At 38.3% G+C, this 16,960-nt stretch overlaps 1 protein-coding gene across 8 annotated transcripts in view; it reads left to right on the forward strand.

Moving 5' to 3' along the window:
- Window positions 1-16,960, forward strand: part of sdk2b (sidekick cell adhesion molecule 2b) — a 422,576-nt gene that overhangs the window by 310,613 nt on the left and 95,003 nt on the right. For all 8 annotated transcript variants that reach the window (XM_079801210.1, XM_079801212.1, XM_079801214.1 and 5 more), the window contains exons 5-8: window positions 10,309-10,442; window positions 11,712-11,823; window positions 13,548-13,738; window positions 16,833-16,916. In XM_079801210.1, coding sequence (XP_079657336.1) covers window positions 10,309-10,442; window positions 11,712-11,823; window positions 13,548-13,738; window positions 16,833-16,916 — 521 coding nt within the window. The remainder of the gene's footprint in view (window positions 1-10,308; window positions 10,443-11,711; window positions 11,824-13,547; window positions 13,739-16,832; window positions 16,917-16,960) is intronic.

Below are 16,960 nucleotides of genomic sequence, written 5' to 3' on the forward strand. Positions count from 1 at the left end.
AATCGGTAATTTCAATATTTTATGTGTTTTATCTTTATTGAAAGTGCTCAAGTGTTTGGATTGTTGTAATCAGGGCTTTAGGACTTTTTTTTGGAATATGCAGATGCTCATGAATATTTGTATTTGAGTTATGTTGATGATTTGGTTTGCTAAAAGCTGTTCTGCAACACTCTGTGCACACATTGTATGTTATTGTCTATTTTTATTGCCATCATTGCGGCTTTTATTGGTAAGAAAGTAGAGAACAGATAATAAATGATGGGAAAACATGATCTAGACATGAGGCAAACTGGACTCAAACGCATGTCGTTTTGTCCGTTGTTTTTAATATCCATTCAAAATCATTAGAATATCATTAGAAATGTTGCCTTGGCAAGTTTAAGTTGAAGAAGTTAAATTATAAATAAGTTATATTAACTCTTTAGTGTGTAATGTTGTTTGAGCATGAAATAGGTCTGCAGAGTTGCAAAGCACAAAGTTCAATCTCTATATCAGTGTCTTTGATTGTAATTAATTCTGGTAACGTGTACATCACAATATTCCTCATTTAAATAATGGAGTGTCTATTTACACCAAGTGCAAATATCGCACCTTGTTGGCAAGTGATATTCACACTAGCTCCACCTAACATTGCCTGGTTGGGCCAAACATGATTAAAAAAAGGTGCACATATTTCAACGTCTTCAGTGGTGTAGTAAAGCGTAAGGTTTAAAGGGCCAGTTCACCCAAAAATGAAAATTAGCCCATGATTTACTCACCCTCATGTCACCCTAGGTGTATATGACATTCTTCTTTCAGACAAATACAGACAGAGTTATATTAAAAACGTCCTGGCTAATCCAAGCATTATAATGGCATTGACTTGATGGGTCGTTTTTGAAATCCATAAAAGTGCATCTATCCATCATATAACTGCTCCACACAGCTCGATTTTAGTGCAAGTTGACTCGCATACCGCTGACCGCCGGAAGCTAGTTATTTTAGTCTATAAAGTTTTAAATATGGATATTTTTCTTACACAAATGTGCCACTTAGCCAATGCCATTATAATGCCTAGATTAGCCAGGACTTGAGGGTGAGTAAATCATGGGCTAATTTTCATTTTTGGGTGAACTAACCCTTTAAGTATGTAGGTTTTGAGAGGATCGACCCGGGTTCGAATCCGCCTTTTGCCGAGCTTGCTCTTCTCCCTTTTCCCATCACATAAAGGCATTTACTTTCAATAAAAATTAAGAAAATGTTCTAAAAGTGGAAATAAAGTGCCTAACGAAATGTTTAAAGGGGTGGTAAACCACGATTTCACTATTCTAACTTTAGCTAGCGTGTAATGTTGCTGCTTTAGCATAAACAACATCTGCAAAGTTACAACGTTCAAAGTTTAAAGCAAAGGGAGATATTTGCTTTTAAAGAAATCCATTTCTAAGAACTACAGCAAACGGCCAGTAGGCGACTACACACATTCCTCCAGGGTTGGTGACATCACCAGGCTCAATATTTACATAAACCCCTCCTCCGAGAATATTAAATAGGGGGGCGGGGGCATGTTGTGGTATAGTTAGGCTGGAGTGTTGTTGCCGCGATGCCAAGGAAACGCTGTTATATTCATCCGGATTGCAGGTCTGGGGTACTTGCTTTGTTCAGCCTTCATAGGGACAGGGGTGGGTTGCAGAGCGTTTAACATACAGCATGTTATATGCACGTGTGTATGAGACAGAAGGGAACAGGCGCGTGCGGGGCTCCCGCAGCACATCTCACGGAGGGAAACTTTCACAATGTTCGCGAGTTCAACACCGGATTTGCACAACGTCAGCTGCGTGAGACAAACGCGGCCAGTGTGTGAATGCACGACGCGCGCGGGGCTCCCTCCCGCAGCACATTTCACGGAGGAAAACTTCCACAATGTTCGCGAGTTCAATACAGGATATGCACAACGGCTTGACCTGAAAGCTGGATTTACAAACAGAAGCTGTTTACGGGCCACAACCTGTAAGTCTGATTTATTTTTCATCGCTGTGTTTTCCTGTAATAGGTTGTAGCAAGGAAGTAAACAGATGACAACACTGTTCTGCAAACCAGTCTGTTAAATGCTTATTCATACTTAACGTTATCCGACGAACACCTATCGTTACAAACGCTAACGTTAAAATCTCAACAGCGAACTTGGCATTAGTGTAAATGATTCTTTGATTAGAGCTTTTATATTATGTATCTACAGGCTTGCTAAACATGGTTCTGTGTGTGATTTGGCTAACTTACTAGTAAAGCCAGTGCTTAGTGTTTTGGGTTAATAGTTCTTGCGACAGATATTTGGCTATAATCGTTCTAAAAATACAAAAGTAACAGTGCCATTCAGTAGCGATCACTATAGATCCGCAGTCTTTACTCTTGAGGACTGAACAGGTTCTGCTCGATCATCTTCACTCAAATGTTCTGGGTCTGATTCGGGCTCAGATTGGAGTGGTTTTATTGACGCCATCGTTTCTAAAACTGACCAAAGCACAGTCTACCGGTGAAGGGAAGGGGCGTTATATTTCCGATAAACGTACACTGCGGTTAGCGAATCAGAACACACTGGGCCAGCTAACCAATCTGAGCCCATTGCGTATTTTTGAGGGACTGGCTTCATACAACCCGGAAAACATCAGACCGTTTTACAAGGAGGGACAGAGCAGTGTAGAATAAAGGTCAAATATATGAAAAATAATGATTTTTTTTTTAAAACGAAGCATGAACACATGTTACAGTGCACCCCACAAACACAATCAAGCCTTCAAAACAATGTGTTTTACCACCCCTTTAATAATAAAGTATTTATTGGGCAGCGTTAGGGGTAGGTGTAGGGAGGGCTTTTATTGTTCCAATAAGGTGACAATCATTTACCAATTTTAATAAATATAATCATTTACACTCTGTTATTATTGCATCCTGTTAATGTACAACAATACTGAAATAATAATAATGTACAACAATAAGTCCAAATAATATGCATCTGTCAAAATAAAGTATAAATAGCACTATTTACACTTAGTATGCTATTTCACTTAGTAAATAGCATCTACAGCTATTTGCACTTAGTGTAAATAGCATCTATCGCTAAGAAAATATGTTATTTTCACTTAGTGTTAATAGAATCTAGTTGCTATTTACACTTGGTGTAAATAGGGTCTATGCCGCTGCCTTTAAATAATTCCCACCCAAAGTATGCACAGAAAAAGAGGTGTGGTCTATGTGGCGCGCAGCGAGGCTGAGGGACACTGAGAGCGGGACAAGGCCGCGGTCATTAGTGATGATGAGCGCCAGCTGCGTGCCGTCGGCCTCGTGTCTCACGGAGGAGTGACAGGAGTATAAAGGAGGAGCGACGACAGTGAAGGACGAGAGAGGACCAGGCCTGGATTTTAATTTGTGGTTTATTTATGTTTTGTTTATGTATGTGCGCGGCAGTCGTCCGTGAGGGGCTGCCACTTTTACTTTCACTTTGTTCATTTATTTGATTATTGGTCAATGTAACGGGGTTCGGACGTTCAGGGAGGAAGGAGGCGGGAACCAGCGAACAATCAACAACAACTTTAATCAAATAAATGAACAAAGTGAAAGTAAAAGCGGCAGCCCCTCACGAACGACTGCCGCGCACATACATAAACAAAACATAAATAAAACCACAAATTAAAATCCAGGCCTGGTCCTCTCTCGTCCTTCACTGTCGTCGCTCCTCCTTTATACTCCCGTCACTCCTCCGTGAGACACGAGGCCAACGGCACGCAGCTGGCGCTCATCATCACTAATGACCGCGGCGGCCTCGTCCCGCTCTCACGGTCCCTCAGCCTCGCTGCGCGCCACAGTCTGGTTGAGTTGAGTTGCATTAATAGTGTGTTGAATCTTGCTGTTATGGTAAGTGGCATGACATTTCCGACTCTCGAAGTGGTTGACAAGTCACAACACACTAGTCTAGCGGACCAATCAGAGTACATTGTGCTATTCGGAAGTAGGAGCTTCATAGAGATCACACCTAAACTGTGCATTACTGACAGACTGGGAAGAGAGGCGCTGCAACAATGTCAAATATGTGTTTTTTGAACATTTGAAGCATAAAAAACTTTTCGGCCCCACTTTATATTAGGTGGCCTTAACTACTATGTACTTACGTCAAAAAGTACTTACTGTGTTCAAATTGTATTGCAAAACACCTTTGCTGATATTGAGGTGGAATACGGGTAAAGTTAGGGACAGGTGTGGTGGTATGGGTAAGTTTAAGGGTAGGGTTAGGTGTAATAAGGGAAGGGTCAGCAGTGTAATTACAAATGTAACTACAGAAATTAATTACAGATGTAATTACATGCAGGTATTTTTAAAAATGTAAGAACAATGTAAAAACATGTATGTACACAATAAGTGCAATGTATCAAATGATTAATTAAAATGTTAGTACATAGTGGTTAAGGCCACCTAATATAGAGTGGGTCCAACTTTTCTAGTATATCTCAAAAACAAAATCAAGACTTTAAAAAATGGCTTAATAGGTCCCCTTAATAAATGCTATATAATAGTATATAAATGTTACTGAAATAGCACTGTTTAACACTATCCGTGGCTCCATCATTAGCAGATTAGATTATATTACATTTAAAAATCAATAAGAATTCAAAATTTATTTTATTTTCTTAACACATTTTCCTGAAATTGTAGTAAATTCTACATTTTTTGTCATTGAATAGGGCTATCCATTTCACAAACGCTGGTCACATATGTAATACAAGTTGTTTTATTTTAAAGGTATTTTAAATGTTTACTACGTTTACTAAAAGGTTAAAGGTCCCATGGCATAAAATTTTCATTTTATGAGGTTTTTCAACATTAATATGAGTTCCCCTAGCCTGAATATTGACCCCAAGTGGATAGAAATGTTGATCGGTGTAAAACCGAGTTCTGGCTGTCTTTCTCTGCCTTTGAGAAAATGACAGGCCAGACTAGCCAATCCTGAAGTCTCCTGGTTTGACGTCCAAGCAGGAACGGTTTCCTCCCTTTCCTCCGCCCAGAGAATCTGCCACACCCATGCAAACGTGAGAGATCATTACTTGTGAACGCTGGCAGTTTCTCAGTGTTTGGATGTACAAATGAAAACAGAAGTCTTTTTTCAGTTCCTTCTGATCTGTGATCATTGATTTCTTATGTGTAGCTAATTATTTATTATTCGTGCACACACAGCGGCTTCTCTCTCTCCCGACAGAACGGTGTTTTCGTGTTTTCTATCTTGTGAGTCAGTGTTTTTGTATGTCCTCGTCGCGTCTATCTGTTCTAAAATGTGCATAGTCTTTTCTGCTCAACACCGGCAGAGCCACATCTTTAGAGATAAACCTCACACACGCCGAAGCTCGGCCTTCAACATCCCCGACCCCCAGTACTGCATCTGCCCACAGCGGAGGAGCCAAACACGGCCAGAGATTAAGCAGAAGGAGGGTAAGCGTGAGCGTATCCGGCTAGGCTAGCCAGCTTTCCCCACAATAAACTGGATTACATTCGATTACTGCTGTTGTGTCTTTGTTTGCGCTGTGTAACGTTACTCAATGCGCGTCACTGACGCTATTCAAATGATTGGAACATATCTAGAAATAATGCTATACTCAACACTTACTAACTCGTTCATCTCGCTGAAATGGTACATTGCATGTGTTACAAAGTTGGTAGAATAAGGAAGACGGACTCTGCGTGACTGGAACTCGTGTTTATTCAGAACTCTCAGATACAAACACAATAAACTCGCGCTGACAGACAGCGCTCTCATAACTCAGTAAGTTACTATAAATAACTTTGTTAGCAATCGCTCCGTCTCCGTGATGTCCGGTTCGCGAACGAATCATTCTTTTGAATCGGTTCTTTTTAGTGAACCGAACCAGTTCACCAAATCGGACTGAATCGTTCTAAACGGTTCGCGTCTCGAGTCAGCGCTGATCCATAATTTACTAAAGTTACTAACTTTCTGACATGAGTGACAGCCCCTCCGACTAGAAATAAACTAATAACCTGAAGTATATGCTGTAACAGTTCACCCTGAACTGAGACATGCTGAGAGAACTGATGAGAAGTGAACACAGGTCCATCCATCTCTGGCAGACTCGTGCCTGCTCGTGCCTCGTTAAACCACGCCCCCTCCGCTCATTTAAAATGCAAAGATGTCAGCCAATCACAACAGTGGGCGTTTTTACTGAAGTCTCACAGCAGACACGCCTCTTGAAGCAGGGCATTCAGCCACAGGGCAAACAGCAGTATAGAAAAAATGCCTTTTATTTCTAAATTATGACATTTTATGATGTAAAAATCATACTAACAATATAAGTACACCTCAGGAAACATTATAAAATAACAGAAAAATGCCATGCCATGGGACCTTTAAAGGTTTGCTTTTTATTCGCCACTTGTATGTTGTATGTGTACACACACACACACACACACACACACACACACACACACACACACACACGTCTCTTATTATAACCATGGTAATACTTAATTGAAACCAGAAATATTATAAACTATATTAGATTTATAATATGTCTGGTTCCCATTAAATATTCCCTATTCTTGTTTAGTCTTTATTTAGCATGTATATTTTAATGTACTTGAACTTTTCAAGGGCTTAATGGAAAGATAAGAAAGATGGAAAATAAAAGTAATAATATTTCTGTTTTTGTTTATGTCTTCCATCACAGCAGCTGTTGCATGCTCCTGACGGAATAAGAAGTTTATATGATATTTATGGAGCAAAGTCATTTTATGGGGTTGTTAACTTTTTTTGTCATTGAATATCCGCTTCACTTGCTGTTTCCTGTTGACCTCAACTACAGCATTGGCCTCAGAAAACTCATGGATCGATAACCTAAAGAACTTGTTCTTTCTGACTGTACCTACAACGGTTTGATGGAGAGGATAAAATGGAAAGAAAAATATATATATTTTTAACCACATTAATCCTCCAGAACTCCAGGATATAAGGACGATATGGTGTCTGGTGCAGGGCAGTCCAAAGTATAAATAGTGACTTAAAACTTCAATGACAGTTATGTTATATTTATTGCATGTTGTTTGCCAAGGTGTAGTATAAGAATATATACAATTACAGGCTCATCAATTGTTCTCTTAGAGTAGTAAAGCCAAGAGAGAATGAAAGATGAGTGAAAGATCTGTCAGTTTTGCCTCAAAATATGCTGACTTTATCAGTAAGCATCTGCAGCCTTCTGTGATAGCAGCTCTGGGGCTCCGGCACACATTTGGTATTCTTACAGTGAGATGGACAGATTCCTATTAGCATTCCGCACCCCGGAGGACTCGGGCAGGGGAACGTGGGTGCCAGTTCAGAGAGTGTGAGTGTGTGAGACGGGTCGAGGGCAGCCACGCAGAACGAACAATTCTTCCTCAATTGTCCAGCACATCGTCATAATGAGAAAACATTGATTGTAAACAAAGGAGGCACAGTAATTGGGACTCCATGGGGTAAGTGTCAGGACTCGGCCCAGTGGACAGCAGAGGGGTGGTCAGGTGGAGATGGCTGCTTATTCAAAGTGAGATGCGTGAACGTACTGCTAAAGATGAGAAACTATGGTAACATGTAATACAAGTTGTTTTGTTTTAAAGGTATTTTATATTAAGTTTACTAAAGGATATATATATATATATATATATATATATATATATATATATATATATATATATATATATATATATATATATATATACACAGTATATACCGATCAGGCAAAACATTATGAGGTGAAGTGATTAACACTGATTATCTCTTCATCACGGCACCTGTTAGAGGGTGGGATATGGTGGCAGCAAGTGAACATTTTGTCCCCAAAGTTGATGTGTTAGAAGCAGGGAAAATGGGCAAGCGTAAGGATTTGAGCGAGTTTGCCAAGGGCCAAATTGTGATGGCTAGACAACTGGGTCAGAGCATCTCCAAAACTGCAGCTCTTGTGGGATGTTTTGTGGGACGAGCTACTGTAGCTCAAATTGCTCAAGAAGTTAATGCTGGTTCTGATAGAAAGGTGTCAGAATACACAGTGCTTCGCAGTTTGTTGCGTATTGGGCTGCATAGCCGCAGACCAGTCAGGGTGCCCATGCTGACCCCTGTCCACCGCCGAAAGTGCCAACAGTGTGCACGTGAGCATCAGAACTTGACCATGGAGCAATGGAAGAAGGTGGACTGGTCTGATGAATCATGTTTTCTTTTACATCACGTGGATGGCCGGGTGCGTGTGCGTGTGCATCGCTTACCTGGGGAACACATCGCACCAGGATGCACTATGGGAAGAAGGCAAGCCGGTGGAGGCAATGTGACGCTTTGGGCAATGTTCTGCTGGGAAATCTTGGGTCCTGCCATCCATGTCGATGTTACTTTGACATGTACCACCTACCTACACTGTAAAAAATTTATTTTACTGTAAAAATGCTACGGTGAAAAACAGTTAATTGGTTAACAGAAAGTTTCCGTACTATATATGGTGAATAACTGTAATTGATCTAACCTTACATTTAATTTAATTTTACAGTAAAATACCGTTAAATTTACAGTTTTTGGAAGTGAAAAAGAACAAGTGTAATTTACAGTGAAAACCCGTAAATTGACATTCCCAGAATTCTATGCGTGACACTTCGCATTTGATGTATTTTCATTGCAATAACTATGTTTCTTCTTTGTTTTTTCTAATCAGTTATGTACATTAGGGTTTTATGTTACATCTGATGTTGTTAAATTAATGTTTATTGCATTTTTTAAATATCATGTGTTTTCCCATGATGGTGTTTAGTGTTTGTGTGAATGACACTAAGCACCTTCTATATATTAGTATTGTCCTCTTAAAAGCTGCTTGTGATGAGCTTTGATTCATCACGTGATTCTCATCACCACTGTGATTGGTGGTTGTCCGTATATACCAAAATATCAAAGGTACATAACAGATATTAGTATTTCAATAGGTTGGTAATTTAACATTATTCAGTTAATGAAATATGATTTTTTTTACCATAAATTGTTTACAGTGTAAACATAATCATTACAATATAAACCTTTAAATTATACGGTTTTGAACTGTAAAATATATATATATTTTTTTAACCGTAATTATTATATTATAAACCTTTAAATTATATGGTGCTGTCCCTAAAAACCTAAAACGTTACTGCTGTATTTTTTACGGTAAAGTTCTGGCAACCACAGCTGCCGTTTTTTTGTCGTAAATTTTACAGGGATTTTTTTTTACAGTGTAAGCATTGTTGCAGAAATGCAGACCAATTCCATGAAGCTCTCTATGCACTGTTCTTGAGCTAATCTGAAGGCCACACAAAGTTTAGATGTCTGTCGCTATCGAGTTTGCAGAAAGTTGCCGACTTCTGCGTACTGTGCGCCTCAGCATGCGCTGACCCCGCTCTGTGATTTTAAGAGTTGCTGTTGTTCCCAATTGCTTTCAATTTGTTATAATACCACTAACAGTTGACCTTGGAATATTCAGTAGTGAGGAAATTTCACGAATGGACTTATTGCACAGGTGGCAACCTATCACGCTTGAATTCACTGAGCTCCTGAGAGCGACCCATTCTTTCACAAATGTTTTTAGAAGTGTCTGCATGCCTAGGTGCTTGATTTGTGTGTGTGTATATACTGTATATATAGATATAGGCTATTATAAATCTAATATATATTTCCGGTTCCCATGAAATATTCCCAATTCTTGTTAAGTCTCTATTTATCATTTATATTTCAAAGTACTTGAACTTTGCAAGGGCTTAATGAAAAAATGAAAAAGATGGAAGATAATGGTAATAATATTTCTGTTTTTATGGAAAAATGTCTTCCATCACAGCAGCTGTTGCATGTTCCTGACGTCAAAAGAAGTTTATTTGATATTTATGGAGCAAAGTCATTTTACAGGGTTGTTAATCTGGAGGGGAAATGACAGATGGAGAAATTAAGTTTCTTTGTTCATCATATCTGAATGAGTCATAGTGTCAATGACTATGAAAAACAACAGCATCAAAAAAAGAAACATTCAGAATTCTGTCATGTGTTTTAAAGACATTCGTCTTTGTGTATATGAATAGGCATAACAAGATGGCAGTGAATTAGCACTCCACAGTACCTCTGAAACATCCGTTGGGAAATTCTCATGTAAATATCAGCTTTTCAAGCGTGGCACTCAACATTTGGTGTGTAGTTTGCGGTGATTTTACTGACGCAGTGTTATAAATCAGTGCTTGAGTGTGATGTCTGACAGCTGGAGATTTTTGACCATGATTCTGCTTGTTGTGTTCTCACAGAGCCATTACTCTGGACAATACGCTGGTCATCCTGTCCACCGTGGCTCCAGATGCCGGAAGATATTACGTACAAGCTGTAAATGACAAGAACGGTGAAAACAAGACCGGCCAGCCCATAACGCTGTCTGTAGAAAGTAAGTCAGTAGAAATTTGGACCAACATATGAACAAGGTTATATTTGGACTTCCTCCTATAGGCTTCTGTTGTACTAAAATTAAGCTGATTGTAATTATTACATATAATTACATACAAAATGCTTCCTATATTACAAATGCATGGATAGTAAAAGTCTGGCCAATACCTTTAACTATTATTTGCATGTTATTGCAGATATTGTAAATCAAATCCATTGTGTATTATATAAATATCACTAAAACCTAAAATAGTTTGAATATATATTACTTTTGAAATCTGCTACTTGTGTTTGAATGAGAAAAATATCATTTGAATCCATAATTAAAAGTAACATTAATAAAGGTTGTTGGGCTTTTTTTTACATTTTTAAATCACGTATTGGGTCATAAAAAATGTATATTTATATTTATACTGATGTGTGTAATTTCTAAACCTGACCTTTGTTATACAGTGAAAGATGAAATATATATGCATACTTCTGTTCTCAATCTCCCTCGTTCTTATGTGAAAAATGAAAGTAAATGAAACACAACATTTTGTCTATCTGCTCCATGAGTCTTGGATTTCTATTTTAGATAACATGTAACATATAAACCTGTGAAGAACAGGCTATAGACAAATACATATTTGTCTTTGGTGACAGCGCTTTATTTTCACTCTCACAGCTTCGCCGGATTCCAGCGCGAGAATATTGACAGTTATGGATTGTACTTTGTAAGAGTTTGTGGTGTATCAGATTCTTTCTGCAAACCAGGATATGATATTTCTGAGTCGAATACAGGACAGGAGGAACTAAAATGGTGCTGCAACAGCGAGGAGATTAGAGATAGTGGGAGGTTTGTGTGTGTGTGTGTGTGTTTGGGTGTGTGTGTGTCTAGAGGACAGTCCTTCCCAGAAGCTGTAGTTGAGTATCAGTGCTTTACAGAAGACTGTCTCTGACAGAACTCTGCACACACACACACACACACACACACACACACACACACACACACACACACACACACACACACACACACACACACACAAGCATAGCTGCCAGGAGAGCAGAGATATAAGTTCCTGTTCCAAACACAAACCTGTCACACTTGCTGTAACACGTACAATACATCGGCTGGCACTTCCTACATCTGGACACACTCACACCTGAAGATGACATATCAGAGTTCTATTAAAAACACTCACTCGATAATGTCTTTTACCTGTGTGTCATAACACACTTGTTCAAGCTCTCATCGTTTTCTCATTTTCACATTTCTCTTCTGCTGTAGATGTTGGTGGTCCTGCAGACCCCATCGCGCCCACCATTGTCATTCCGCCGAGGAACACCAGCGTCATCTCCGGCACCTCTGAGGTCACCATGGAGTGTGTGGCCAATGCTAGGTGATGACCTGTGATTCCTTCACAGTTTGAATGAAAGGAAAATGATTGTAATTATGGTGATTACAAGACGAGCAGTGGATTGAAGTCGGCTTTTTATTCTTTTCTCGAGACTTTTCTGTAATTATTTCTTGTGAAGTACAGACTCTATTGAATCGTATGAAAAGGGTCGTAATTGTAGTGGTAAATAACTGGAATAAAAGTGTTAGGGTAAAAACCTGTTTAATGGTTAACAGTAAGCTTCCTTATTTTATACGGTGAAAATTGTAATTGTATAATGTTATTTTATAGTAAAATACTCTCAAATGTGCAGTTTTTGGAAGTGAAAAAGAACAGGTCATCTTATAATTTACAGTGAAAACCAGTAAATTCACATTCCTAGAATTCACCCGTGTGGTGCTTTACATTTGATGGTTTGTCACTTAAATACCTGTTTCTTCTTAATTTCTTCTTATCGGTTACATACATTAGGATTTTATGTTACATCTTATGTTGTTAAATGTTTATTTCATTTTAGTGTTACCATGATGATGTTTTGTTTTGGTGTGTGTGACACCCTTCACGGTCTATATATTAGCATTGAACTCAAACAGATAAAAAAAAAGCAATTGGACATATTAACGTTATTTCATATAGATTTTTACTGTAAATTTAATTTAAATCTGTCCAGTTTAAAATGTTGCTACCATATTATTTGCAGTAACACTCTGGAAACCTGGATTTTTTTATTATAAAATTTTCTATAAATGTTTTGTAATTATTGTAATATTTGCATATCATTTACATTTTTGCATATTACAGATGTCAGTCTTTATTACTCATGGCCTTTCAATCATCAGTACTTCCTTCAGAAAATGCAAAACTAGTAAAATAATGTTTCGGAATTACGCTCTATTGACAGAACACGAGTTTACGACTTTACATCTCGCATTCCTGATTTTTTTCTCAGAATTGCGAGATACAAATTTACAATTTCGTATTATAAAGTCAGAATTGCGAGATATAAACTTGTAATTCTGAGGGGGGAGAGTCAGAATTGTGAGATAAAAAGTCGCAATTACTTTTAAAAAAAACGTTTTCATTTTTTATGCAGTGGCGGAAACAAACTTACATAATTTACATAGTGTTTACCTTATTACCAAAATGTATTTTAAGATTAGAAATGTATTTTATTGCCCCTTTAAGTATATGTTGTAATATATTTTAGCAAATTGAAGGTTTAAACATTTTCTTAAGCTGTGCTGTTTATAACATGTAGAGCTAGAACAAAAAAGAGTTTTGAATATAATTTTTTTAAAGGCAGTATTCAGTGTATATTGCACAGTATTAAAGTTATTGTTGCGTTTTAGATAAAATGTCGCATTTTCAATGTTGTTTCTATGGAAACTCTCTTTCACTATCCTCGCGTATATCATTCAGAAGTTGCAGTGTTTTGAACACAATGTTGAAGTCGTGTGGCTCTACTTTCATAGAAATGTGTATTTTAATGGTGTGAAATGTCTTACACCATAGACTTCCAAGGTAAATGCTTTATTATAATAACATTATCTCTTTTTTTTTCAAACTGAGGGACTAGTATTTTTTGGGATGATCAACAACATGTCAAAGATAGTGCTTTGATAGCGCATGAACACTTCTTTAATTGTATTAAGTAGGAAAAGCCAAAGATTTAATGGTTGACAGTTACCCTCCCTGACTCTTTCCCTCCCATTTGAATTCTCTATCAGGCCATTAATAAAGCTGAGCATCAGTTGGAAGAAGGACGGCGTTCCGGTGAGGAGTGGACTGAGTGACTTTAACCGTAGACTGACGGTGTTGAGTCCAGTGGTCAGTGACTCTGGCTTCTACGAGTGTGAAGCTGTCCTCCGTAGCAGTAGCGTTCCCTCTGTCAGCGCTGGAGCGTATCTGCATGTGCTCGGTAATAAACATGTACACAGACACACATTGGATTGTATACAGTGCATTAGAGATACTTAAAGCTACACTGTGTAACTTTTTTAGTCTATTCTTAGCTAAAAACACTTAGTTCTTTCAAAAATATATGTGCTCATTAATGTATATTTACTTCTTTCAAGTAATAAAGTATTCTCGTAAGTTTATAATATGCCATTGAAAATACATAAGGTAATGGGATCTAACGGTGGTCGCCATGTTGCCCCTCCATCTTGAAAGTACATTAGCCAAAGAGGGACATACCCGTAAATTCAAGCTTCGCCTTTCGCGTTTTAACCGGTTTTAATACTCGATGGCACTGTACAAAATTCCCTGCCTCGCGCATGTGCGCGTCAACTTGTTCAGACTTGTCTGGTGCATGTGCAGAGAGTTTTCATCTCAGCAGCGTCCAGTAACAGAGTTATACGGAGTTTTCCTGGAGTTTTCCTGGCTTGTTTATTCCTCAAAAGTCTGTTTTTCCTTGTGTGGTATTTCTGTGCGTTAATAACTCCGTAAGTAATAATCGTTATTGTCATTGTAGATGTGTTTCAGAGTGTGTCATCGTGTAATTCAGTTGATATCACCTCAGAAGTATTTTTGTGTCAACATACAATAGCGTAATGCTCACCTATTTGAATAATCATTCAGTTATTTTGTTATCAACAATGTTTATTCGTTTTTAGAAAATATTTGCTTGTAATGTATGTTGATGGAAATATGTATCAGGTCTGATCGGCATATTAACAATTGTTATACAGAGCGCACTGCAGTGCTAACGTTAAAGCGGCGCACACACTTTTGTAACCGGACACCGCTTGTTAGCAGCAGCAGCTGCAGCTCCGCTCCTTTTAATGCAGCTGCATTAGCGCCTATATATGGTACAATAAGCTCTGGTTTACGGTTACATTATACAAATGTAACTTATAAGTATAGTTATACAGTTCTTAACTGTGTATGTATATTTACAATCCTTATTTGTTCTCTCACAGAAACCACATTTATGCACATATCCACGCAAACCTGTTTATGCCTTGCAATTGGATGACTGAATAAACATTACTATCATCAAAGTTCACTCTGGATTAGCTGCAGTTCTTTCTAGCCGAATAATTAGGCCAGTTGAGTTCCAACCATCCCACTGCGCACAGAATATCCCACAGGCACCATGTCGAATGTGGACGAGGTCGAACTGGAAGCCATGTTAATCTTGGACTAAATCGGCCACCGTAGGAGTTGAAACGAAATCGGAATTGAGAGGAAAAGAAAATAAAATTCACTGGATGGTCATATACCTTTTCACCACTAGATGGGGGAAAATATCACAGAGTGTAGCTTTAAATTGCATGTTAAGTTCCATATTCTACTTTTTTTTTTTTTCCCCTGAAGTCCACTATTATTAGTAAAGGTCTCTTGCACCAAAAACAGTTTGGGCCCTATTGTAATGATCTTAGCACATGGTCTGAAGTGCATGGTGCATGGTCCAAAAGGTTTGTACCAAGTCTCTTAATGAGTCAGGGTTGTGTTTTGGGCGTAGCGTGCAATAAACCAATCAGAGTCTCATCTCCCATTCCCTTTAAAAGCCAGTTGCGCTCGCACCATGGCGGATTTGCTGTTCACATGGCTGTATTTGCAAGCGGAAAAACTGAACACTTCTCCAGAGAGGAACCTTTTATTTTTTATTTTTAAAAATGTTTGTGTGCTGCTGGCATCCATGTGTGTGTAATAAGCAGAGTGTATGTGCATTGTGCACATGCCTTTAGGCGCATATTACTAACATTACCTTTAAATAACACAAAAAATACTGCGTCAATGGCGAAGTCGTTTTCAGTTCCCTCAAAATACCAACACGTCAGCAGTTCGTCTAAACACACCTCATTTTCAGACCAGCACGCATGGGCGAACAGATGATCATGAGTGCATTTGCTATTTGCAACCCCCCCAAGTCGGCCGTCGCGCCGGCGTGATCGACACGCTTATTTTCTTATCAGTGCCAAAGAGACTCTAATAACTAGTTTTGTATCATTCAGGCAAGTGTTATACATCATTATAATCTGTTAAGTTTACATTTTTTTGTGTACAGTCACAAAAAAAATCTAATTGTTGTGCCTTTTGCAAAATAAAGAAAACAAACATGATGTGCTGGATGTGAAAATGATAACTGCGTCCGACTGAAACGAGCAAAAACACTTGCGTCGCGCCTGCCGTCGCATTGCACTGGGTGTATGATAGAGCCCTTTAACTTATTTCTAACCCTTCATTTCATCCTCTTTCTAACCTTTACAATCAAACAAGCTGTTTTTGCAACTGTACCTTTAAGATTATGATTCAAAAGCCCTCTGTTTTGATTGGCTACCGTCAGCATACCATTGTAGTACATGCAGGCCATAGAATACTAAAGTGCTGATGTAGAGAAAAATTATATTATTATAATTTCTTCAAAAATGATTATGTAATTGTTGCCATTTTACTAATATTCAGCTCATTATAATCAGTGTGCTGAGTCAACATCTTAAATTCAGTAAAAAAAATCTATCTTCGCTGAGCAGCATTGGACATGTTGAAGCTAATGAACGTGCAAGAGCAAAGGAACATTGCACAACCCTTCACTGATTCGCTCTTCAAAGCCAACTGAACGGAACTAAAACTGTGTTGCAGAAAATCCTGACTCAGGTGACATCTCGGTCCTAGTATTTACAATAGTACTGTATTTTTGATTACAAAAAATGCAGCTTTTGTGAACATAATAGACTTCTTTCGTTAAAATAAATAACACTTTAGAATACTGTTCCATTATTAATGAATAACTACACAGAATTCAATTTAAAAGCAACTAAAGCCACTATTTACAGTGTCTCCTTTAAGGCAATTTTTCTATTTCTATCTCTATTGTAATGTTCTGTTGTTAGAGTAAAACCAAAATGCCTGAACAGGATGTTCTCAAAAATCCAACAACAGTCCTATTTATTTGAAAAGTTTCAATCTTGCTTCCTGTACCGTTTCTCTGTGTTTTTTTCTTTCTTTCTTTTTTTCTGAAGTGCGCATGTGGAGGTCACAACCCTCTCTCTCTCTCTCTTCCGCAGAACCGCCTCAGTTTGTGAAGGAACCTGAGAAACACATCACAGCTGAGATGGAGAAAGTGGTGGACATTCCCTGCCAGGCCAGAGGTGAGACATCTGACATCTCATCCTAATAAGGTTTTTCGAGTGCC

This window comes from Gobio gobio (genome assembly GCF_949357685.1).
Source record: "Gobio gobio genome assembly, chromosome: 20".
Lineage (NCBI taxonomy): Eukaryota > Metazoa > Chordata > Actinopteri > Cypriniformes > Gobionidae > Gobio > Gobio gobio.